Source organism: Crocodylus porosus, unplaced genomic scaffold (assembly GCF_001723895.1).
Source record: "Crocodylus porosus isolate Cpor-Errol unplaced genomic scaffold, CroPor_comp1, whole genome shotgun sequence".
Classification (NCBI taxonomy): Eukaryota; Metazoa; Chordata; order Crocodylia; family Crocodylidae; genus Crocodylus; species Crocodylus porosus.
The window spans coordinates 25,683,424-25,708,188 of NW_017728915.1; the positions used below are offsets into that span (position 1 = coordinate 25,683,424).

At 42.8% G+C, this 24,765-nt stretch overlaps 1 protein-coding gene across 2 annotated transcripts in view; it reads right to left on the reverse strand.

The window, feature by feature from the left end:
- Positions 1–24,765, reverse strand: part of WTIP (Wilms tumor 1 interacting protein) — a 121,761-nt gene that overhangs the window by 71,554 nt on the left and 25,442 nt on the right. For both annotated transcript variants that reach the window (XR_002101271.1, XM_019535867.1), the window contains exon 2: positions 55–156. Coding sequence is in view for 1 of the 2 variants with exons in the window: in XM_019535867.1 (XP_019391412.1) it covers positions 55–156 (102 nt within the window). In the remaining variant the exon portion in view is untranslated. The remainder of the gene's footprint in view (positions 1–54; positions 157–24,765) is intronic.

The following is a 24,765-nucleotide window of genomic DNA, read 5'->3' on the forward strand; positions in this document are numbered from 1 at the left end:
TTAACAAAAGATAAACAGTGGAGGAAGCTAAAGAATAATATACATTTGACTTACCACAAGAGCAGCACGTGAAGCAGTTGGTATGATAGAGGTTACCCATTGCTTGGCATGCCTGGCTTGCTCCATACACACCTTTTCCACATTTTATACAAATACCTACAGAGAAAAAAAAAAGACAACAAGCATTAGGATCCTCAGAAGTTCCCAAAAGCCGACTGATTTATAAAGGCAGCTGACTCCCTATTCCCTGCCTTTTGTATTCTAATCACCGTCTCCCCTGCAGTCCCTTCATGTCTGATGAAGTGAAGCCACTGCTTACAAAACCCGATTTAGTTAGTGCAAACCTATCCTGCCTTCTGTATGATTTAGAAACACTCCCTGGGCTCTCACTGGGCCCCAAAACAGTGACCCAGTCATCCTGAACAGAACCCAGGCACCAAAGTCTGAGGCAGGCACCTCGAGTGAAACAAGCACATGAAAAGTAAGACATGAAGAAAGCAAAAAATCCTCAGTGCAGGTGGTGGTGAAACACAGCTCAGAGAATTGTGCTGGCTAAGCGAAGCAAAAAAAAAAAAAAAAAAAAAATCCCAGGACAGTAGGTGAAAGTAAAAGGGAACAAGATATCCAAATGCCCTCACGAAAGTACTGACGTGCAAATAAATGAGTTGGTGAGATCTTCAGTACACTGCAAGTGACCTTAACCCAAAACGTTACATTCAGTATTACTAATAAAGTTATCTAGTTGGTCAATCACATCAAAGAAAGATACTGCTAGATTAACACAAAATGAACAGTGGAAGGAAGCCACAGAATAGTGTAGATTTGACTCAGCACAGGAGCAAGAAAAATATGTTGGGATTTTTCTCTCTCCATTAAGTAACTAACATATGAATGGTTTAATAACATTTCTTTTTTTCCATTATTAGCCATATGTAGCCATTATTCGCCACATGGCTTTTAGGATAATGAAAAGGCAAGCTCTTTCTAATAGGAATGGAGTGACTGTAGACATCCTGAGGCATCCTCAGTTGTTCCTCTAGACAGACAGTACAGTTTGATTAAATTTAAAGGGACAGTGAAAGGTAAAACAAAACAAACAAAACAGATATTGTGAAAGCAACCCCTCCCCACCAAGTTCTCCTGCCCGGGTTATAGACTGGCACACCAAAATGGAAAGTGTTTTATAAACTGCATTTGTTTTTCAGCCTTTACACTCATTATCACTGACTTCACCCATCTAAGAACATGAAAACAAACTGGTCGCGTTCATCTTTGTTATTTGATGTTATTACAGTAGCCCTAGGCTTTGAGTTTTGGATTATAAACATTGCAGGGGAATATTTAAACAATAACAACTTAGTTTTAATGAAATAATACAAAAGAGTAATAATAGAAGCTTCCCTATTGAAAACATTTTGTAAAACCTTTTCCAGATCCCAGGGCTGCCTATACATGTGCTTTGGGGTGGGGAGAGGGCATTTTAATTAGTGGTTCCCAAACAGTCGGTCTAATTAAAATAGCTCACTGTCATGTGTATTAAACCCCAAAGTGTTTTAAAATGGCCACAAGACACTTCATTTGATGGGGTTTAGATAAAATGCCCCCATGGCCATTTAAAAACACGTGGGGGGCTTAATACATGTGACAGTGAGGTGATGCTGGAGCATTCTATTTAAAACGTAAGCAAGCACATGTATAGGCAGCCTAAGTTTTGGATCTCAATATTGTACTAGACTAGGTTCTTTAAATACCACCAAATGTCAATGCCAGAAGTTACATGTACGGTACAAAATCCATATAGACTGTCTTTAAACTGCCTGCATACAGGTCTACCAAACTGTACATGTAAGAAAATATTTTAAGTATGAAGTTTAATTTAATACAGTTAATGAGAACTTTTAACTTATTTGTTATCTTGTCAAAACTCCCTAACCAAAGGTTCTGAAGAGTAGGAACACTCTTATTTACTACCAGTTAATGATTCATTGGCTGATGAAAGTTCGTTATTGATCACTGTTGAACATTTTGATCCAAAAGTGCAGCATTTTACCTTACATAGTAACAACTGTATGACAGAGGCACTGTCAGGGCATCAAGTTAACCAGTGAAACCTCATCTGCCCAAACAGATACTATGAACTCTAGAACAAACATGGTCCTTTGTGTCCTTGCAATTCCATCAAGGCATCCTGGGGCTGCAGGGGTTACACATACAACACAGAGCATTTTTGAAATGGACAGGCTGTTATTTTAGCTTAAGGTCTTTCAATTGCTTTTTTTGGTAAAAGACCCAGGCAAGAACAACCCTTTCAGAGTCTGACACTACTACCCACAATATGCACCCATTTTGTCCACCCTTTCATGACATCTGCGCACCTTTGAATGATTGCCACTGACATTTCATATGGAGGCAGACTATCCATGTATTAGGATGCCTTTCTTTTCTTTCTCCGATTATTTTTACCCCAGAAGTTGCAAAAATCCACATTCTGCGTTTTCCTGAAATATGTGTCAGAAATCTTGCACACAAATTCTAGTCAATGCCAGACCTACTAAAGCCAGGAACCATTTGGGCCTATAAAAACTAATCGCCTCATTTGTCTGGACCAGGAGAAGCACGTGAATTATAGAGTTATGAATGCATTGCTTATTCTGCCCTCCCTACCAAATGATTCATTATGAGCAGCTGTCTGTTTGTTAGTTTGTTTTCTCTAAAAGATTGGTTGTTAATTGCAGGACTGAATGACCACAGAGATGACTGGAATTCTAAAAAGACTGCCTGTATAATTCCAATAATATATTTTGAAAAATATGTATGCAGCAAACATACATGCAGCTGTGGTGTGATCTCATAATGTTCTGGAAAAATCACTAATTTCATGGCCATTTATGATCAGTTTTTCCATTAATTGGAATCCAGGCTATATGCTGTTGTCTTGGTAAGAGGCCACAGGTAACAGCAACATCACTTATGTTTCAAGTTTATTTCCTATGCCTTTTTTAAAAAAAAAGTGTAGTATTACAGAACAAGCATCTCTCTTTCCTATAATTTTCTTTTATGTTATTGTTTGAATCTGTTTTTTCAAGCCTTCATATAATTCATATGCTTTTCCTATACATCCTTCTCAGCAATGCTATTAGTCAAGATATTAGGTGTAATCTTCATTGGTAGCCATGGAACTTTTAGTGCAGCTCATGGTGGAATGAAGTGAGAGGACAAAAAGTGCCTTTATGCTCTCTGTCCTCATACAAGGTCCACCCCAGTATACATTCGAGCAGCTTCAGGATTGCTCTAACTTATGCCAGCTGCCATACTTCTTCTCTCAGCCCACCCCCAAATTCCCATCTCTCTTCCACCCCTCAACCTTCCGGGCTGGCCAAAAAACAAGGGGAGGCATAGGAGACACTACACTGACTCTTCATTGCTCATGCAGAGGGCATCTTCCATTATCCAGATCTGGATTAGGAGTTGTTTTGCACTAGCAAGCTGCTACAAGGCCATTAGTTCCCAAACTGAAGCTGTCAGTAACCAGCTCCTTCTTTGGTAATCTGAGAAGCCAACAGTAAGGAAAGATAACAGTTCATTAACATGAAAACCATTCCAGTTGCACACACAAGAAATACAGACAAGCTGTAGGAGGATCTCAGAAGCCCTAGTAATTTGGTATATATCTTTATCTAAGAAGAACCTTGGCTGGTGCTGTGTAGAAGTGTTACTGCATTAGCATAAAGGTTTTGCTGGCATGGGATGGCGGAGTTGTGTGCCTAATGGGCGGTTACATATTCTTGAACTCAGACTAAGATATTTGACTGAAGATTAGCATAAAATTAAAGCAGGGAATAAACAAACCTATATGCACAATGGACCCCAGCAAAAACCAAAAAACCCCCCCAAAAACCCCACTGAAACAATTAATGCTGAAAGATAGGAAACAGAAACTTTCGACTGAAATTAGCAAAGCAAACTTCTCACTGCTCTCCAGATACTAGGAAACTAATCCAATTCATCATGTTTAATTACACATGCTTTCTCAGAGCTGTCTTACTGAGAAAGCAATGATCTGAATGTGACTCAGACAAGTAACTGTAGGACATGGTCAGTAGTTGCTTTTTAAACACTCAAAACGGTGACATGTATCAGTGTAATTTGGAAAAGGAAAGTTGCTGAATGAAGAATCAGTAAAGACGAGCTCAAATTAGCACTATCCCAGACAATGTTTTTAGTTACCTCCAATGATTCTTTAGTCCAAAGTGAAAAGGTAAAAAGATGCATGTAATGTGAAAAAGTACCAGCCCCAGACTGACAGAGCCCATGTAGACTGGGTAATTCTGCCCTATGCCCAGAGAGTTCCATACTGGAGCATGAAATCAAACCATCCCTGGACTTGGGGAAGATTCAGTTCTGGTTCTCAACATGAGATCTTTAGCTCAGTTCTGCTTCTGATGTGACCCACTCTGCTATCTGGATCACAGCTCTATACATAATACCAATTTTCCCAGGTTCCATAAAGTTAGAGAAAACAATGAGCCAAGACTATGCAAAGTCACTGCAGAATTGATGTACTGCTTCCAGTTCAAGTATGTGTAGATGTATGAACACCTTTAGGCCAAGCTTAGTCCTCACACACAGGTTTGTAACTCCACATGGGTCAAATTCTGTCATCATATGCACCCCTATCAAAATCAGTGGAATAGCATAAACACCAGAACTGGAGTGAAATTTGGCCTGTTGACTTCAGTGGGAGGTGCCTTTGTGAATTTAAGAGGGTAGAATCTGATGCTCACTCTCGTTAATTTGACAGCATGCCATGCATCAGAGTTGAGCTACAGGTTTATTTCCCCCCCCACACACTGTATCTTGCTGAGATAAATGCTACATACTGTCTACAGTAGGAAATAACCATGGCCTGTCATCATGAATTATGACAAAGTTAGAATTAATGAGTAACACATGGCACAAATAAATCTCTGGCTGCACAGCTCCATTCACAAACAATGGAAGAAAGGTTGGGGGCACATAACCTGGACTTATTGTGATAACCTTCTTCCTCTTCCCTCTGAACAGGGGTTCAGCAATGAATCAGGGACTTTTCTATATAGAGGGCTATGGTCTCTGTGAGAAACAGGTAACAAAAAAAGGGGCAATCAAATATCTTAAATCAGTGTGCAGAAGTCTACCTGAATGTGTCTCAGGGGAAATGGCAGAGAAACAAGAACATGTGCTCAGTGGCCAAGCAGTACACAGAGGACTAGGCAAGGTGTGAAGTGAATGCTTATAGTGGCAGTGGTCAACAACATATGCCCACAAGCTGGATCTGGCCCATGGAGCCGGAGGGCTTTGACTCTGCTAAGCAGTGAGGAACTGAGCTGGAGCCAGGCAGCTGGCGGCTGTACGCCCAATACAGGGCTTCTCCCTGCCCTTTGCTCCACAGCTGCAATTTCCAGCTGGTGGGGAGCCAAGCCACGGGTACGTCTACAACAGAGCTATACAGCTTCTGCAGATGCCCCTGAGCTAGGTTTAAACTAGTTAGCTTGATTACTGCCAGTTGCCACAGCACAGCTCCGGGTGGCTGTAAAAGTCACTTGAGAAGCATGGAAAACTCAGGTGCTTCACCCACTACTGAAGTGGCTAGCAGGACCACTGCAAGGTAGTCTAAAGCTAGCTCTGGTTCCCATGCATGCAGACACGTCCATATGTAGATGTACCCGCAGACCACAGGACCTAGAAGGGAGAAAACACCTTCTTCCTCCTAACAAACATGCAACACACCTGCCCAGCAGGAGCAGGTAGAAGGACAAGCCCCTCTGGGAATACAGAGCAGGAATGCCCTTTGTCAGCTGGGCATGGCAGTGAGAGAGAGGGGGCTGGGCTGGGCTTCTGGAACTCCCACAATTAAGGACCCTTTTCCACGCTATTAAAACCTTACTAGAAGGGCGTAATCCTTCCATTGCTAAATGCCAAATCTTTCTGAGCCCTGAATATCAGTCTATCTTGAAATCTGTTGGATTTTTAACGGTGAAAATCCAAATCCGGACATGTTTGGCAGAAACATAGCCAACTGGATACATCGTGACAGAAACATGCCTGCGTAAAGGCACAGTACATGTCCTTTCATCACAGGGAAGATGATGTAGGAACCTTCTAAGATTATATGGCATGTCCCTCCCTAATAGGAGGGAAGGTCATTGGTGAACACAGATGTGAATTATACTTGACAACGTAACCATTCCTGTTAGTGACACAGGCTGGGAAGAATAGAGAATGCTTTCAGGTAAACATTTTAAATCCCTATTTAAAATCACAGACTGCTCGTGCCAGGAATCTTGACTCCACTTAGCCTGATAATGGCCCAATTCCATTTAAAGAACGGAAACTGGCTTTGCATGATAATTTATGAAGCAATAACTTACTGTTAGTACAGTGACTAGAGAGGTTAAGGAAACAACAGCTCACATACCACCTAGGATACTACAGCCGAGTACAATGAGACATGAAATGCTGAGTAAGCCACATCTATACAGACTGAAAACTACTGCTTAAATAAAGTCAAAACTGAAATCAGGCCACACAAGGAACTGAGGAGGGTTTATTAAGCCTTTATCTCTTGTCACTAAGCTTGTTTTTTTTCCTTGTTGAAACAGGATAAAGATATTGCCAACAAAATGGTCAGAGCCTCAAGATATTTATCTAATTCACCTTCAGTTTACTTATCATCACCATCACCCTTTGTATGAAAAAACTAAGTGATTAGTTTATAGGTTTTGGAGTGCGTCTGTGTGCATATCTGTGTGTGCGTGCGTGTCTGCACATCTGTAAGGTAAAGTCAGTCACAGTAAGAGATGAGTTATCCATTCGATTCTGAATGCAGCAAGACCTCCCAGTCATTTCCTTCCTACTTCTGGAGCAAGATCTACGGTCCAGAACTAACTCTCCCCATGTTTCCCTCGATCATGAACCTTTGCCTACTTCTTAACACAATTTCGCTGGTCCAGTAGCGTGGACCTCTTGTGGGAGACTGTGGCTAAGGAGGGATAAAACAGAGCTATTTCCATGGATAGTTTTATGAATCAGGACAGAGAACCTGAAGCTTTTTACTCCATGCAGAATCAGGGTAGAGAGGCGGAGCACAAGTTTCGTTATTACTTTGTGGCTTCATCATACTCTTTGCTGCCTTCCCTGTTAACCTCCTAATACCCCAGTATCACCTAAAAAGAACTAAATCCAGCACTCTCATTTACTGATGACAAGGCAATTTGGACACAGTGAAGAACTTCAAAATCCACCTGCTCCTATCAAGTCTTAAGTGGCACATTTAGTGGATTTCACTTGCTTTGCAGCTGCAGTGGGTATAGGAGCAGTGAAGACAGGGGTTTTCAATCTTTTTGGGGGTACCCCCGGCGACCTACTGATTGGGGAGGGGGTCCCTTGGCGGCACACGGCAGTGAAACTGGAAATGCCACTGGCAAAACCAGAAGTGCCAGTGGCTTCTACGCGCTGCTGCCATGTACCCCCTGGGATCTTTCAAAGTACCCACTGTTGAAAGCCCCTGGGTTAAGAGATCCTGAGTCCAATAGATATGCTTGGTAGCAAGGACAAAAGTTCAGTTTTGCAAATATGCTCCAGTGCAGCTTTTGGGCATATTCCAGGTTTTGGCTGCCCGCCAAGATATTATGTGTATTGTACAGATATGGGGCTTTGATGTCAGAGAGCAACTAGCGTCAAGGAACCAGTATATCTGCGTACGTGTACTTTCAGCATGAGATAACTAGGTTAGGCCACTCTCCAAGGAAACTGCCTTCACGGGTCTGCAGCCCTCTCAGAATCATTCCAGCAAGCACTGAGCGCGAGCTCTGCCTCTGCCCTGAGTCCTGAATTCCACTTCTGCTGCGTTCCCAGATCCTGCCTGCCTGAAATCCTGCTCCAGCCACAATTCCAAACCACCTCATCCTCTGGCACTAGAGATGTGTCTTTATCAAGCTGTCCATCATCTAGCTCAAGCTATTTATTGTGCTGCTCTGTACAAATATTTACCTGTCTATAAAGCAGTATCTAAGCCATAACTAAAAAAGTGACTTCTTTTCAGGGTTAGTGACTGGTTCCTCTCTGTTCTTGTAATCAGATATTCTCTTTTTGGTTTGTATTCCAAGCTATTTTTCTTATGGGAAACTAGCCTTGATTTGCAGCAGATCAGACAGTTCCTTAGCATCACCAGTCAGGATACTGGATCCTTTATCAGAGCAGTAGTTTACAAAGAAATCCCTCAAAGCTTTTTACCTTATGCAAAGGATACATACTGTTTGATACCCACTTCAGCTTCTGGAAGCAATTTGCTTGCAATGCTGACTGCATAAAGTATAATCAAGCTAAAGTCTCACACAAGATTTTATAACTGCAGACTTTGGTAGACAGCAGCTCAGCATCACTTTAACTTTGGGTTGCTTTTGGTCCCTTTAGGTTTGAATCACTAGCAGCTGAAATAAATGCCTCCACCTGGAACCTTGGTAGAAGTATACAGATCACATCGATGCAGCTCTCCTCTCCTGTTTCAGTACAGGGTTTTGGAAACAGTTGGCCATATATTGCTGCATTGCTTCTCAGCACTCTGGTAAGGCTGCAAAAGGGTATCAACCGGTGGTGCTCAACCTGTGTCAACCAAATCTGGCCCATGTCATCCAACCCAAGGGGCTCTTCCCTATCACTGCTACCACTCCCTCATCACATTTCCAAGCCCTGCAGACCAGACAACATGGATCTGCAGGTGGGGCCAGGGTTTGGGTATGATCTGGGGGCAGGGCACCATCAGGCACGCAGGGCTGGGGCCCAAATTGGGGTGGGAGGCCAGTGCCTGATCTGGTGCATAGAGCTGGGGCTACACATTGGGCCAACTCAGTGCACCGGATTGGGCCCAGACTGGATCCAGCCCATGGACTGCCCAGCACCAGTCATCTGGCCCATGGGGCCAAAAGGTTGGACACCACTGATATAAATGCACAGAATCATGTAAGATCACAGCTTCAATGCACAAAAACAATGAGCCTGAGATTAAAAAAAAAAAATGTAATACAGGGGACAAAAATCAGTCCCGGGCTAAATTCCCAAATTATTTTCTTAACTCTGCCTTTTTTTGCCTTCTATATTTGACCCATTGTTCAAATCACTGAGTGAGATTAATTTCTCATAGCTGTTCAAGGAGCTCTCCGGTCACACCAGCGTCACTGGAATCTGTCACATTCCAAAATCCAACAAAATGTTCTTTGATTTTAATGCTGCCTTCTCTTGCTTCTTCTGAAGAAACAAATCTAACAAATCTTTGTCATCTCCACTTGCCTACTAACTGTCTTTGGTGAAGTTCAGGATAACAGAATAATACTTGGCAACTTTCATAGCAAAGATAATTCCATTCTTGACCACATGCCCAAGATCTTGAACCATTTTCATTTCTGAATATTTTTGCCCAGGTAGCAAGCAGTCATGAATTTTCATTGTGGTAATACGTCAGAGATGTTCTTTCATCACACGGTCAGATTTCCCAAGAAACACCATGAATTTAAAACATTTCCCATTGCAGGATGAATAGAGCTTGTCTGCTGATCCCTGTAAAGGAATGCTTTCTATCCCACAGAGGCTGATTAGATCAAAAGGACCTTCTCAAAGAGCTTGCCAATGTTCTATCAGATAATTAATTTAGTGCTAGTTTTCTTTATCAATTGTACAACCTTGCTTCAGTTTAATTTCTCCACATATGATAGGTGCTCAGATGATCTGCCAATTTCTTATTTCTCGCTAGGGTAATTAGTATAATTTTTTCAACCACTGAACAGGAGTAGAAAAAACAATCTTGATTTACACATTTTTGTCTGAAGGCTGGTGTGAAAAATGGAAAGCTAAAAATTTCTTCCATTGTAATCCAAAGAAAAACCCTTACAAATGTGCTTGCATCAATTCATGGTCAGTTTCCTCCTCAAATTTCTCTATATTCCATGAATAACTTGACACATTTGCATCAAATTACTGCCTGAAGGCACAGTCACAACTACACATGGTCTTTTCTGTAAGACCCATCAGAACTATGAGACGAAAGTAAACTTATTGCCAAAATTATTTTCAAAAGTAGGACTATTGACACTTGGTTGGTGTAAACATTCAAAACTAGCAGATTCCGATGAACTAGCTGGAAGTGAACCAGTTAAATTTCAGAAATCTTAGTCACTGACTGTTTTGCATCACTGGTTTTTTTCAGCTTTGCTTGTATGATATTGAGCTCCCTAAAGAGGCTTTGATGAAAGGAGGTCTCTATCGCTTTCAGTTCCAGCCATAATGATTTACACTATTATACCACTAGTTAATTACACACATACGTGAATTCAAGCTAATCTAGAAACTTCTAAACAGCAAGTTTGAACTGGCTCATCCAAAAAAAGTATCATCTGCCATTGGCTGACAGCATCAGCACCACTAAGTTGAACAGCAAACAATTTATTGATGACAAACTGTAAATATGTCATTTGAAAACTGACTGGCACCATGAATGAAATGGACCTGGGGTAATAATAGACCACAGTATAAATATGAACCAGCAGTGCAATGCTGTAGCCAGCAGGGCAAATAATACTCTGGCATGTACCAATCAATGCATCTCCAGCAAAACCAAGGAGGTGATTCTTCAGCTTTACTTAGCACTGGCGAGTCTGCAGCTGGAACACCGCGTCCAGTTCTGGACACCGCACTTCAACAAGGACATGGACAAGCTTGAGAGAGTCCAAAGAAGAGCCACCCGTATGATCGGAGCCTTACATGGCAAGCCATATGAGGTAAGGCTGAGGGATCTGGGACTCTTCAGCCACAAACTTGTGGAAGACTGATTCAGGCTCAACATTAGGAAAAACTTCTTCACAATCAGGGTGTCCAGACTGTGGAATAAGCTCCCTCCAGAGGTGGTGCAATCACCTACCCTGGAAATCTTCAAGAGGAGACTAGACAGTCACCTTGCTGGGGTCACCTGACCCCCAGTTATGCTTCCTGCTTGGTGCAGGGGGCTGGACCCGAGGATCTTCCAAGGTCCCTTCTGGACTTACAATCTATGAAATTTGGGGCTTCTTTTGCCCTCCCTAACTTGTTGCTAGAGTTGATGGACACCTCTCTCACCTGCACTTGAAGCCTGACCAACTTGTTTTATACCACTCAGTGCTTCTTCAGGACACGTGATTTCAAATCTAGATCTGGTAAAGATGATGTCTGAGAATCTGAAAAAGTTATCCAACTTAGAAGTGACCTCAGAACTTCTAACCCCCTTCTGATATGGCCCCACAGTTTAATACTGATAAACATTCATTCAGTTTTTCACTTCTTGGTCCTGGTAAGGCAGCTCTGATATGACTCATGAAGTGGCACAGCACCTGGAGAAAGTAATTTCTTTTGGGGGTCCAGTCCTTGATCTGTAGTCCTTTGAGTTGCCTTGCATAGATCAGAGTTTGGGGTTAGAGCTCACTCCCACAGTCAGCAGGCATTTGGACTGCTGCAGCAGTGACTCTTGCGATGCTGTGAATGAAAAGGGCCTTTGGGTGAGAATAATAAAAGCATGAAGACTCATGCTGGTTTGAAGGAAGGAGAGTCATGCTTTAGAGAGAATCCGCTCTCCTCTCTATTATTCCTTAAGCATCTTTGTGCTGCAAGCCTTACCACAGAAAGACTTGGAGTTACCCTTACATCAGTGCCATGTCATGCCACAATAGCACAGGTGATAATGACAATATATGCCTGCATGACTTCACTGCACAGTTCTGTCCTGAGCAGATGTGCAAAGTAGATGCATGAGGGGAGGAGCGGGCAGATGGCCCAGCTGTGACCACACACATTTTGGGGATGGCAGCTTCTTTTTGCCCATTCTTCAAATTCAAATACAAACAATGCAGCAAAAGAAATGAGAATGTGCTGATCTCCATGGAGAGGGCTTTCCCAAAGTTTCAGACTCTAAAGGCACCAACAGATAAACAAAAGAGTAAAACCAAGCTTGCCTAATAATGTTTTAATTAATACAGACACCATAATGCCTTCCAGGGTTTTCAATCTGCACAACCTGTGGCGATTTGCAGTAACAGGAGCTGAGAGTTAAGACTACTCCTCATTTAGGATCCAAGGCTACTCCTTACTTAGGATCTTGCAGACATACAGAGGTATAGAGGCAAGACTGAGGGCAGTATTTGTCCTTTCTACATCTAACTTACATGGCTGTCTCTGGCTGAGGCAGTTTATGATCCTGCTTTCTGCTTCACTAAGCAAGGTGAACAGTGAGAAATACAGATGAGATTAAAAGCATTCATTCTGAATTTCTTGACTCAACATGTGTTTTAGACCCTTCTAGGAGTGCAGAGTTTTACAATATTCCTGCCAATTTTGTAAGCCTATCTATTTTGCAGGCAGAAAACCTTTGCTATATAAGCAAATTTAAGGAAGTTTGCTGAAAATGTGGCCCAGTTTTCTTACTGTAACTACTCCCTTGTAAGAGTACATGCAAGGAAGGCAGCACAGATTAAGTCCATATGAGCGGTGCAGCAGTCGCGCCACAGGGCTGAGCTAGGTACCACATTCCAGTCCTCTTCCTGACACTGATTCCCCTGGTAATCGCAAGCAAACTTAACTTCTTTGTGCCACGAGGTCCCCAAACAGAAAACTGGAATCCTGATCCCTGCCCCCCTGGTGCTGGGGTGAGTACCAAGCAACTTCTGTTTGTCAGGTTCTTTGTAGCTGCTGAGCTCAATTACTAATGACTAAATATTAACTGCAAAAGGCTAGGATATTTTTGGGTGGTGATCTTTTATGGGACAACTACATGGTTATGAGAGATTTTAGACAAGCTTTCAAGCACAAAGTGCTCAATTTTCCTCTCAAAAGGGGTTGTTGGAAAATGGAGCACAGACTCGCCAAAGAACAGCCAGCTAAACCTTTCAGGGGTAAAAGGTAAAGAAAGATGCATTCACTTTTCACAGTGTAGGAAATCTGTGAAACAACAGATAGGAAAAAGATACACAAGTACTAAAAATCAACTGATACAGTGTCAGGGGTTTTGAACTACAAGGCAAGTCAGAGATCCAAGAATATCAACCTCACAGTCTTCAAGCTGAGGAGATGTTTCATTATGCTCCTATGTCATTTTGTGTATGAGTCATCATTTTAATATGTGGCAGAAAAGGTCATCTATTACAGCTGCCTTACTTGACATATTTTTAAATGGGTTCATGATTAAACCAGGAGGCTAGCCTAAAAGTTTCCAGGTGCACTTTTCTATTTTCTTAGATAATGGTCTATTTCCAGAATGAGCATGACATTCTGAAAAAGGCATGTCTTACGTAACCATTTTTGGTTATAAATTAAACAGCTCGTTCCCTAACTACTACTCGAGAGTTACATATCTACAGCTGGCATGTAATTCTGACACCTACACTGCAAAGGTGCTAGACTCAGTGGCTTGCCAATACTCTGCAGTTTTAGGTGTGGGCTTTTTTAAAATTTACAGAAATGTAAATAGGGTAAGTTTATATAAAAGTTTGTACGTATGTATGATAGACAAGAAAAAACAATGCATGAAGTACCAAGAAACTTCAAAGAACCTAACGGGCTCTGGCTGATGTGTAAAGGCTGTGAGGATGAACACAAGAAATACTGAATTTCTTCTTGCAGCACAATTTCAGGGAGTCACTTTGTCAATACTGAGTCCTGCCAAGTACAGCTCCCAAAAAATTTTCCTTCTAAAAGAAATGCCCTGATAAAAACCCCATTTCCCCCCTGAACTTCGGGACTCCTTACTGTAAATGAAACCATCTTTTCTGAAGTTTTATGGCCCAATCCTGCAAGATGCCCAGCACTACTTGGGTGCTGAGTCTCTTTCTATCCCATTGGCTTAAGTAGAATTGAAGACATTTTTTGGATCAGACCATAAAAAACCCTACCCTGATCTAGCAAGAGGAAAGCCCATGGGATATTAGTCAAATATAGCACTAGCAATAAGTAAACAGGATATACTAATTTTTCTTTTTTCTCCTGAGAAACAATAACATAAATTGCTATACGCACTGGATCATTTCCTTCCTACGGGTCCAGCTCTACAAAAAACATGCACAGCGAGTTTCCGAAGAATGGAAACGGCTTCCATAAACTCAGGCTGATTCCCATGTGTTTCACTGTTGCTGCTGTGGTTGTTTAAGTGAGACCCAAGAAAGATAAGCTGCATTTGTTGTTTCTTTATATCAGCCTGGTGCTCATGATAAAAGTCTCACTAGGGGGACAGCCTGATGTTCTGCGTTGCTGTGGAGGGAGACAGATTCTGCTTTGGTTCTTTCTTGCTTGCTGAGTCAGCTCTGGCTGGAAGCACTGGTCAGCCTCCAAGGGAAGGCTGAGTCTCCTTGCTTTCAACAAAAACTCCCATGATCAAGGGTTTGGTACCTTGATTTTCTCTTGCCTTCCACACAGTGTTGCGACTTACACCAGGGCACAGTGAGAGCAAAGCGTGTGCAAAATGCTGGCAAATCCCCAGACACAAAGTTGTGTGCAAAGAATGCACCACTGCCTACTGTGCCACCAAAATCTCAAATTGGCATGAAGAGACACCTGTATAGGCACACTAGATCAAGCTGTAAAGACCTGTACCCTTCCTGGATCAGAGTTGGATGGGGAGCCAACATACATGGGCCACTGGATTATGTGCGGGAGACTTGTGAATGAGGAGACACTGCATGTAATGCATCTGGGTCCAGCTTTGAAAATGACCAGTTGTGTCTGTAGCCAAAACCTTGGCCAGTAACTTCTGCAGCCTTCAAGCCTTCATCACAAGTGCTAAGTTGTTCCTGTTAAAGAATGTGTCATGAACAAAGTTTGGCACAGGGAGAGAAACAGTGAAAGAAAAAAGTGTTAGCTGTGGATTTCACAGCTAACACTGATGCCTATCTGCTATAGGGGAGAAAGGATTTCTCTTTAGAAATAAACAGTCTTTTAATTGAATGTAGGGCTTATGCTGGACTAGCAAGCCACAAAAGGACTGATGTTCTTTTCTCCACAAAGCAGACATCAAACATACAAACAGCACATCAGCTGTCTTGTAGCACAGTTGCCAATGCACCTTCCCGGTGATCTTCAAGGATCAAATCTAGAAGTGAAGTCAGTGGGCTGCGTCTCCATTGACCCTCTGTTCTTGGTTGCTCTGCTCTTACTGACAAGGGATAAAGAAGCCTACTGTCCAGTTGAATTCTGGGACTTAGACTCCACACTGGTAACCTAGAGATGAACCATCAAGTAGCCAGACCAGAGGTTGTCCACTTTGGTGACTAATTCCTCAGACCCACCCACTGCAGTGGAAAGGAAAGCAAAGGAGCTAAAACTGTAGCAGGGCTTTTTCAAAAATACTGTTTATACAGAGTGGAGGAAACTGTTATTTATTTAAGCCATTTCTGGAAACAACAAAAAGCAAACTCAAAATTGCAAAACTAGGGAAAGAGTGAGAGGACCAGAAAAGAGTAACTAGAAAGACAGCCTTCCATTTGGCTGGTTCTAGTGAATAGCTCCTCCAAACGGATGTGATTTCATTCATTTTTTGCTAAAATTACCCTTTGCTGTTTTGAAAAGTTACGCAGAGTAGTGAAATGTTAGTTAACTTACGACTTAGAGGGCTTGGGGAAAAAAATAACACAAATGCATAATCCTACTACCATTACAGAGTCAACACTTCATCAATATGAAGGGTCACTGTTCATAGCAGCTAAAAGGAGAATTCATTCCATTTTACATCACCCTTTGAACTTTGCATTTCAGTGCAATTCTCAACAGCAGGCAAAATCCTTGAAAAAGAGGGAATAGTATGAAAACTGTTTCTCTGCTTTTTAAAAAAAAAAATTAAAATAAAGGAATACAGAGGACTGATAAGGAGAGAGAACCCCTTCCACCTCAGTGTCTCTACATTCAAAAGAGAAGTTATAGTATTCAGCCACCTGTATAGAACCAGTTGAAAGTTGTATATGAAAGGTGAAGTTTAAGTGGACAATGCAATTATTAAGTCACTGATTCATACCCATCTCAGGGTAGCAGTCACATCAGCGCGTGTGTAATAATCACCAAGCTATGTGATAGCATCCTCAGTGGCCAGGTTCAGTTCCTGCAACCACTGAACTTAGTCAGCAACAATGTGCTCCATGGTGTGCGTTTTGCCATGGCTACGGTATGGGTTGTTGCAAAGACCCCCGTGGTGGAGGCTGACTGTGCACGGACCTTGCCCTGTCTGGAACCTATTCAGCAAGGCCCACTGATGGTGTGGTAGGTGGGAAGACTGTAGGATTTGTGATGAAGAACTTGTTTGGTTGTGATGTCGACCTCCATTCCTCTCAAACTCCTCTGGGAGGTCAGATCAGTGCTATCAGCTCATTTCTTAGTAGTGAAATAACCAAATGACCACAGCCAACAACTTCTGGAACCCCTGTGAGCACAGTCAGCAGAGGCAGGCCAAGGACCGCCTGGAAATGGAGATGGACTTTGGATCCTCTCACTCCCTAGATATGGACTCCAAGTGGACAGAGGGTGGGATGTTAGCCTAAACTGCACTTATTTTGTGGTAAAGGGAAGACCTGAAACCTTAAACCAGAAGAAATTCACCAAAGTAAAAAGTTAATCTAAATAATCACAATCATCACATATAGCACTCAGTTAGGATTTTGGTCCTAATCATGTAAGTCACTACAGCCCAAACTACATATGATATTTCCATCAATTTCAAATAATGTCATTTTTGACACTTTACACTCATTTGCTCTGCTCTGACATACATGTGCAAATGCCCCTTCTTTCCTTTCTAACAGAGTGCTCTGCTTAAGCCTTTTGGAAGACTTGGTGATTTTGTTACGGTAATTATGAGAGCAGTTGCCTCTATGTGACTTGTCTCTTCCATAATGATATCAGTGGAAATAAAGGAAGCTTTTGCTGAGTCAATAAAGAAAACAGTGCTGTCTTGTTTCTGTACCAGTTAAAAGTAACATACAGAGAGTTTACTGAATCTGTGCCTACACGTCCTCCCTTCTTTTCTCCTTTAGGGTGTGTGATATTGAAGATACTGCCCTTTCTGGGAAGAAGTTGTTTGTCCATTTTACACAGCAGATCATTGTTTGATTCCCATTAACTTAGAGGCTATTTCAGTCTAGTACCAAGCACACAGTCATCTCCGATTGTCTAGGATCCTACATGGAGACAGAGAGAGATCTCTTCAGGCAGGATAAAAAAAAACCTAATTGATCAGCAGAAAGGGTAGATCCCAGTTTGCTGGTGTCTAGTAGAACACCAAACTTTCACCATCCAAGCAACAGTCGAGAAGTAGTTGTTGCTGGTCTGGCTGATAACTAGTCAACACCGTATTGCTGACTACTTCCTGCTGAACGCATCCCATGCCCCAACTTCTCCAGGTACAAACTCAAATAAAAAGGTGTACTGCCTATCTCTATCAAGTGTAGCTAGGTAGTTTGAGTCACACCTATGAAACAGTTGGGTTCTTCAACAGCAGGTTCAAATCCTGGCATAGACAATTTGGTCCTATACCTGCTACATCATATTGATTGAGATCCATGCACTAAGAGTGAGAAAAGTCCTTCAGCTTAGGCCCTAAACAGAGATTCCTGGAGGACATTTCAAATCCCAGGACATGCTTCAGAAGAGCTGGGGTAGGTCCTTTGTTGAAGTTTCTCCTTCCCCACAGTCCACATTAAGCTCTATCCATTGTCCTTGGATGCCTGCTGCAATTACTAAACAGCGTGTTGCAGCAGCCTGGGTGTCTTGTCAAACAAGCTTTAGTTATAGCACCCCTGCTACCATTTTGAAATGCAGGATACTGAATATGTGAGACACTGCAGGCACTTTAATAAGAGCAGTTCCCAAGAGCAGCTTTAATTAAAGCACCTTCCCCCCACCCCACCTCCAGAGTGCATGTAAAGACATCCAGAGGGCCTGTGCTGACAAGCACAGAATGCATTTTGGGATCTCCTGGAGAAAAAGATACGCCCTAAATACAAAGTAGCTTAATTCCTATTTAGGATCACCTGCACAGTGCAGAACCCAGCATATACCTACACTGCCAATTTAGATCTGAAGCAGAATCTAAACCTCACTTTTTTTTCTTTTTTGTAATCTCAGCATGAATGTCCCAGCCCTGAGCCATGGCATGAAAGTGTACATGAGGTCATTTATGACAAAAGCTGTTACTTCTGACCTTGGAGATGATATATTCCAATTTAGATCTGGAGACAATGCTTCTACTGTTCTCCCAACCCAAATCCTTAGTGGAGTTTCAAACTGCATGTCCTGAAAAATGCAATAAACAATCTGTTTGTGGGTTCATTAAACACTGTCAGGAGATGGCCATTATTTTATTTTTGTTTGTTCCATAGAAGCAATGTTACTGGATGAAGTGATAGGTCAGAAAACTCATTCTGTAACCAAGATGAGCTTAGGTTATTCCACTAGGGAGCTGTTAGTAGTCATTAACCAGGACTTTACGCTCACTAGAACCTTCTTTAGTGGGGTGGGGGGCTCTAATATATCAACTTGGGTAGATACAGTTTATATTAGAGGTGTTTCTACAGTACTTGCTGTCAGAGCACCTATGTTTCTAGCTTCTATCATAATCTTCACTTCATTGATGGGGAACTGCAAGTGACCAACCCCAGTCACAGAATAATGGCACAGAAAAGAAATAAGAGCCAGGATTCCTGGTTCTCAGACTCCTGGTGCTGTAATCATCAAGACCTGGACCTGATCCAAAGCCCATTTAGGCTGGAGGAAAGACTATTCTTGGCTTCACTGGAATTTGGATTAGACTGCACAACCCCTTTTTTTAAATATACACCAGTAAAAGAGAGTGTGGAGCCTAAACTACATGACAGCAATTGTTTAAGCTGCACCTTTAACTGAGTATTGTTGACAAACTTCAAACTGAGAACAAGGTAGCATGCAGTTCCCCGCCCACCAAAAAAGTTTCTGAAAGGGGCTGGATGCAGCACTTGTACCATGATGGTCCCCAAAGGCAAAAGCAGCAGATTGTTATAGGAAAACCAGAACAAAAACCTCAGCTATGAAGTTCTTAGTACAGTGGGGACACTTATGGTTCAGTGGGCTAGATTCAGCCTATGCAGCCTCTCTATCTGAGCCAGCATGCTACCAGAGGGCACCAAAAGTTGGTCACTTTAGCCCCATTGGGTATGGCTGGATCCCACAATCCTGCCACCTCCGCCCCCACTGGACCCTGTACATCCTCACCCGTTAAGCCCCGTGTCCACAGTAGACTCTGCGGTCCTACCACTGCACCTCGTACCACCTCCACTGGACCCCATATTACCTGTGCGCCCACCATCATAGGACCAAGCAATGTCCCATCCCTGCCGAATCCTGCACTGCCCATGCTCCCATTGCCATGGGACCCTGCACATCCCCTGATCCAGCTGGATCCTGAGCATCCACTGCCTCTGAACCCCACACTGCTGCTGTGGTGGTCAGTGCAGCAGCACTCATGCTCCACAAGTTGGATGTGGCCTGGAAGGTGCTCTGCAGTCTGGACTCAGCCAAAGGTCCCAGGTGAGCTTGACACTCCTGTGTTAGTGGACTGGAGATGGTGAAGGAAAATTGCCACAAATACAAACAGGTGAGGGTGAGTAACAGGGATGAGGAGTACTTTGGAGTATTCACCCACCAAATAATACTGTAGGTCTGGCTCAGTCAATTTCAGATAATCTGATGCTTCATTCTGTCCACATGTGTTTTCGGTGGGCCTTGTACCAGCTATAGATCTCCTGACATGACAAGATCTACACAAACAAGTGATGCCAAGACAATATTTATATGCTACTGTGAAGGCTGCTTCCTCCTCAGATCCTTTAGACCCTGCTCAGATCTCTTTGCTCAGCTTGAGTCTGATTCTGATCAACTTTTAATTTCACAGATTGATCCAGAAGACTAAGTTAAAAATACCCTAAACACGTCTCACACCCTTGAGAGCCAACCCAGTCAGAGGTGGACACATAACTTAGATATTCTAGGAAATGTGCCTACGCAAAGGTTTCTGAAGAATTGTTCACTGTACTGTTGTGGGCTTTGCCTTGCCTAGCATTAAATGAGTTGCAAGAAAATTAGATGCAACCTTAGGGAACAGTGCACCTACCTAATTTGCATAAGGGGGGACATATGTCCTAGGAGGGTTTCTGTAGATCAGTGAATATGGAAACCTGCACTACAGTTGCCTGAGTGGAAAGCACAAGACAAAAGTGGAAGAAGTGATGATAAAGAAAAATACCTACCTGGAAATATTCAAAAAAGCAATCCTCATCCGGTGCAGGAGAGAATGCTTAAAGAATTACTGTTCCCATCTTCAGCTGGTGGGAAGTAAAAATCACTCAATGGACTTGGATGGAACTATGCCAGTTTATACCAGCTGAGGATCCTGACCTGCCTGAGGGAGCTGGAGAAGAGAGAGGCTAGGAAGGCAAGAATGCGTGGGAGGGAGCACAGAACATCTCTGTTTGTGCAGAGTGAAGAACCCATGTGATGTAGACAGGGGGAGGCAGTCAAGAATCTGCAGAGTGTGCCTCAATGGTTTTGGCCACCCACTCCCGACATATTTGTGGATCCAGGTCCAATCTAGTTTTGATGCACCCTGCTCATTCCCGGCCCTGCGCCAGATGCTGTGGTCAGTTGCAGTAGTGCTGCTCCCATTGATTCAGGTGCCTCGGGACAGGATTTGGCTCAGTTTTTGCCAGGGTCACTGATACAGGGGCACAAGAAGAAATTAGTGAGAGAAAAGTGAAACCTGCAGGGCTGAGCAGAAGAGTCTTTTAACTCCTCTTCTGTTCTGGGGCTGACTGGAGGCTTTCAGTTCCTCCACAGCCACATAATCGGGACATTCACTCACTTACCCATGGGTCTGTTGTGTTCATCTACCAAGCTAGGAGATGAAAAGGCTCTAGGTGAAGTACTTTTAATTAGTGCAGCACTCTGTCAGGACACAGAACAAGCTCTCTTTCCTGTTTAATGCTAAAATCCCCCGCTTCTCTGATGCAGTATTGATGTATCATAGTGCTTAGGGTTGGAAGGGACCTAAACAGATCATCAGGTCTAACCCCCTTCCCCGATGTATTGGTACACAGGCCAAATCAGTCTTTAATTGGGCAAGATTCCTAGTCAGTTCAATGGAAATTCTGCCTAAATAAGGACTTCAGGATTTGGCCTTAAGGGTTTCAAATGCAGAATCCATTTTTTTCCCCATAAGCCATAGCAATAAACTAGATGGAAACAGCCCAGGCTGGGGTGACCCTAGGAAAAGTTGATCGGGCCTGAGCTTGGAGCCATTGGTACAGACAGATTGTTGTAATGTCATTACCCTCCCTGCCTCCCCCTGCTTGCTTCATTCCCATCACGGCCCCAATGAGGAAGCAAAGTGACGACTCTGCAGCATGTTAAGGAGAGACTACAGGGAAGGGAAGCTGTGCACATGCATGGCTGGCAGAGGGACTAACCTGTGATTCAGGGCATCTTCAAAGTATTTTCTTTGTGAACAAATGTAAATTAGTCTCTGGAGATCACCTCTTTCTAACCCAGTTCCTCACCAACTGAGGTCCCTTAAGGAATGCAGCTGAGGTTGGGAAAAGTCTTAGGGCTTGGCTTTAGGATTTTTCTCAAAATATAACATGGTTGGCATATTCTGAAAGGGCTCTTTTAAAGGAGAGCGTGGTAACCCCCTGTTCCCACCCCACGCCTAACCGACCAAATTGTCTGATGCAGTTGTGGTCTGGCAGGACAGATTGCTCCCCCCACACATGGCAGGAGTGGGAAGGGAATGTGGCCTCTGAAACCTCAGAGCTGCACTAACTCCCCTGACCACCAAGGCCACCCCCCACCAGGCCTGCACCTCTTCCATAAAAGCTTGAGTGGATGGTTAACAAAAAAAAAGGCAGCAGCAAGGAATGACCCGGGCTTACCCTGCCCTGCCCAGTGATGCCAGCAAATCCAAGAGCCCCAAACAGCACTTGATATGCCAAGTTCTGGATTTTTTCTTTCTGAATCAGGCAATGACATGTTTAGAGGTTTCAGTGGCTGGTGCCAAACCACCCTGTTGAGTTTTTTCAGTCTGGTCAATATATTCCTCACACTGCAGCATTCCCTGACTGTTCATATTCATCATTCTCTCCTAACACTTCAGAAACAAACAGTGCCTTCAGCAATTCTGTCTGCTGGCCAAGCAAAGTGAGCCCCTATGCATTTGGCATGGTAAAGCCCTCGGATTTAGCAAGGGCTGGGACTCCAGGGAATCCCGATCCAGCGGGGAATGTGCAGAGTTCCTGATGGGTGCAATAAGCTCAGCTGACAAGCTAGAAAGTATGTATGTGACCCCTGCCCCCACCGCCACATCTTTAGTGAAAAGTTAGTGACCAAAAAGGCCCCAGGGAGGACATGAGGGAAAAGCAGGTGTTTGCATGTCTCTTCTGCAACTTAAATCACCATGGAGCTGTAGCATGCTAATTTACACTGGCAAAGGACTCAGTCTGCACTACATGAAAATCCACTAAAAAGGGAGCACCCGTGAATCAGGGGGATACTGGATTTCTGAATGGAGAATCTTCTTAGGATTCAAATGCCCCATCTATAGACTGATCTCCGGTGAAAGAGGAATGAGTGGGAAACTGAACACTGAAAGCCAGCTCCGCATCAGCAGAGAAGTCAGAAGAACTTATTAATGCATTTGAATTCTTGTTTATAGTATATCAATCTGTTCTTTGTTATTTATGCAGTAACATTTAGGAAATTAATATGTTTATCTGCCAAGATACCAATTTCTTAGACAGATCTTTGCAATGCTTTTACTTGACGCACAGAGACTTTATATTTGAACCATTTCAGACTTTATACCTGGAGCTTGGTACCTGAACCTTTATACAACTGATCCATAGTGGATACATGTAGGAAGGTATGTACCAGACACCAAAACAGTATACAGGTAAGGCAGAATAGAAGATGAAAGAATCTGGAGGACGCTTTACTTAAGTCCCCGATTTCTTGCTGTTTAATAAAAAGTAAGAAAAAATTATCCCAGATTAATCCAGAAATCTCTCAAACTAGCATCAATGGCCTAAGAAAGTGACTCTGAAGAAACGGGAGGAGCAGTTTTAACATATCAAATATTTTCAAACCAAGGGTTTTTTTAGTTGGCATTACATATAGATTTTATTTTCTAACAGAATAGGATCTAGCCTGTTAAACAGACCATAGAGCAAAGTGGAAACCTTCCTAAATATGATTAATATGAACATCTGTGTTGCCATTAAACATATCATAATTGCTTAACTGTTGATTTCTCTCCTTTTTCAAAATCTTAATCTCTGATCTGGGACCTTATTTTTAGCTTCACTTACACGAAATTTGTATCCAGCACTTCAAAATGTCCACAGTAAAACTACAATTTCCTGAAGTGCTGCTGCAAAAACACATCATGTATCATCCAGTAAAAATACAGAGGCGGTGTTCGGATTATAGAAAAATGTTTCTGAGATGACTGGGCAAAATAAAAATGTGCCCAGATGAAAATATACTGCTTGATGCTCCACCCGTTAAAGGGAAGCTGCCCTGACCGAGAGGAAAATGTTACTTTCTTCCCAGCAGAGTAACGTAACTTAACTTCTATACAATAGAAGATGGGATGGTTCTCAATAACTTTTCCTCACGGTTTAAACCCTTGGTTGAAATGCCTAGTCCCAATTCCGCATTTCTTGCTCACCCAACACTTCTTCTGAAGTATCATCACTGCGATTTGGGGGTACAAGCAGAATGCAGGCTCATTCCTCCAAGCTGTTACTGGTTGGTGGCTGAATTGTGTAACGTTAATTTGTAACCTCTGACGTTCACATCACCACAATGCGCATGTTGGCCATCGCAGCCGAGAGGCCAATGACTATAAACAAGGATGGATTCTCTCCCACACACAGCTAGTTCCTGCAGAGAAGGAATGGAGAAGCATACAGAGCATGAAAAATGTCTAGTCTATCACATGTTCCCCGTTATTTCTGAACAGTCCTGAGGAGCACATGGACATGCCAATATGAAATATTATCTGGCCATTAAAACAAGAACAAAACTGAGGCTTGTCATGCTTCTGGGCTGTGAAACAGACACTCTCCTCCCTTTCTCTTAAAAACTTTTTAAGCATATTAACCAATACATTTTAAAAATATATTAACTACTTGCAAGTTCCTAACACATCCCAGTAAAACTCCCTGCTCATCGTGAAGCAAGCTGGCTGGGTGACACTACTTTTGGTATGGATGGGTATACTGACTGTGACTGCAAAGAAACCAGCTTGCACATCACAGATCCAATGAAGTATCCGGCATTTTTTACTGACTGCACCTCCATCAGGATTATTTCAATATTCTTTTAGATTAGTTTGAGTTCTGGGCCTGTTCATTTTGACAGTGATCCTTACCTGCTTTGTGTAAAATCATAGAAGACAACTGATTATCTACTTAAAATAATTATATTATGTTTGATATCTTGTGACACTTTTCATTAAGAATTATGAACAGTCCTCTGCTATACTGAGTGTATTCTAGAGCAGGGGTAGGCAATGTTTTTTGGCTGAAGTGCCGAAAAACACTGCAATACCTACCTTGGAAGATGCAGGAGTGCTGGCATGCCAGAAAAACAAAATGAGGGCAGGGGGTACATGGCAGGATGCCCTGCTTGTGCCCCTTGCCCCCC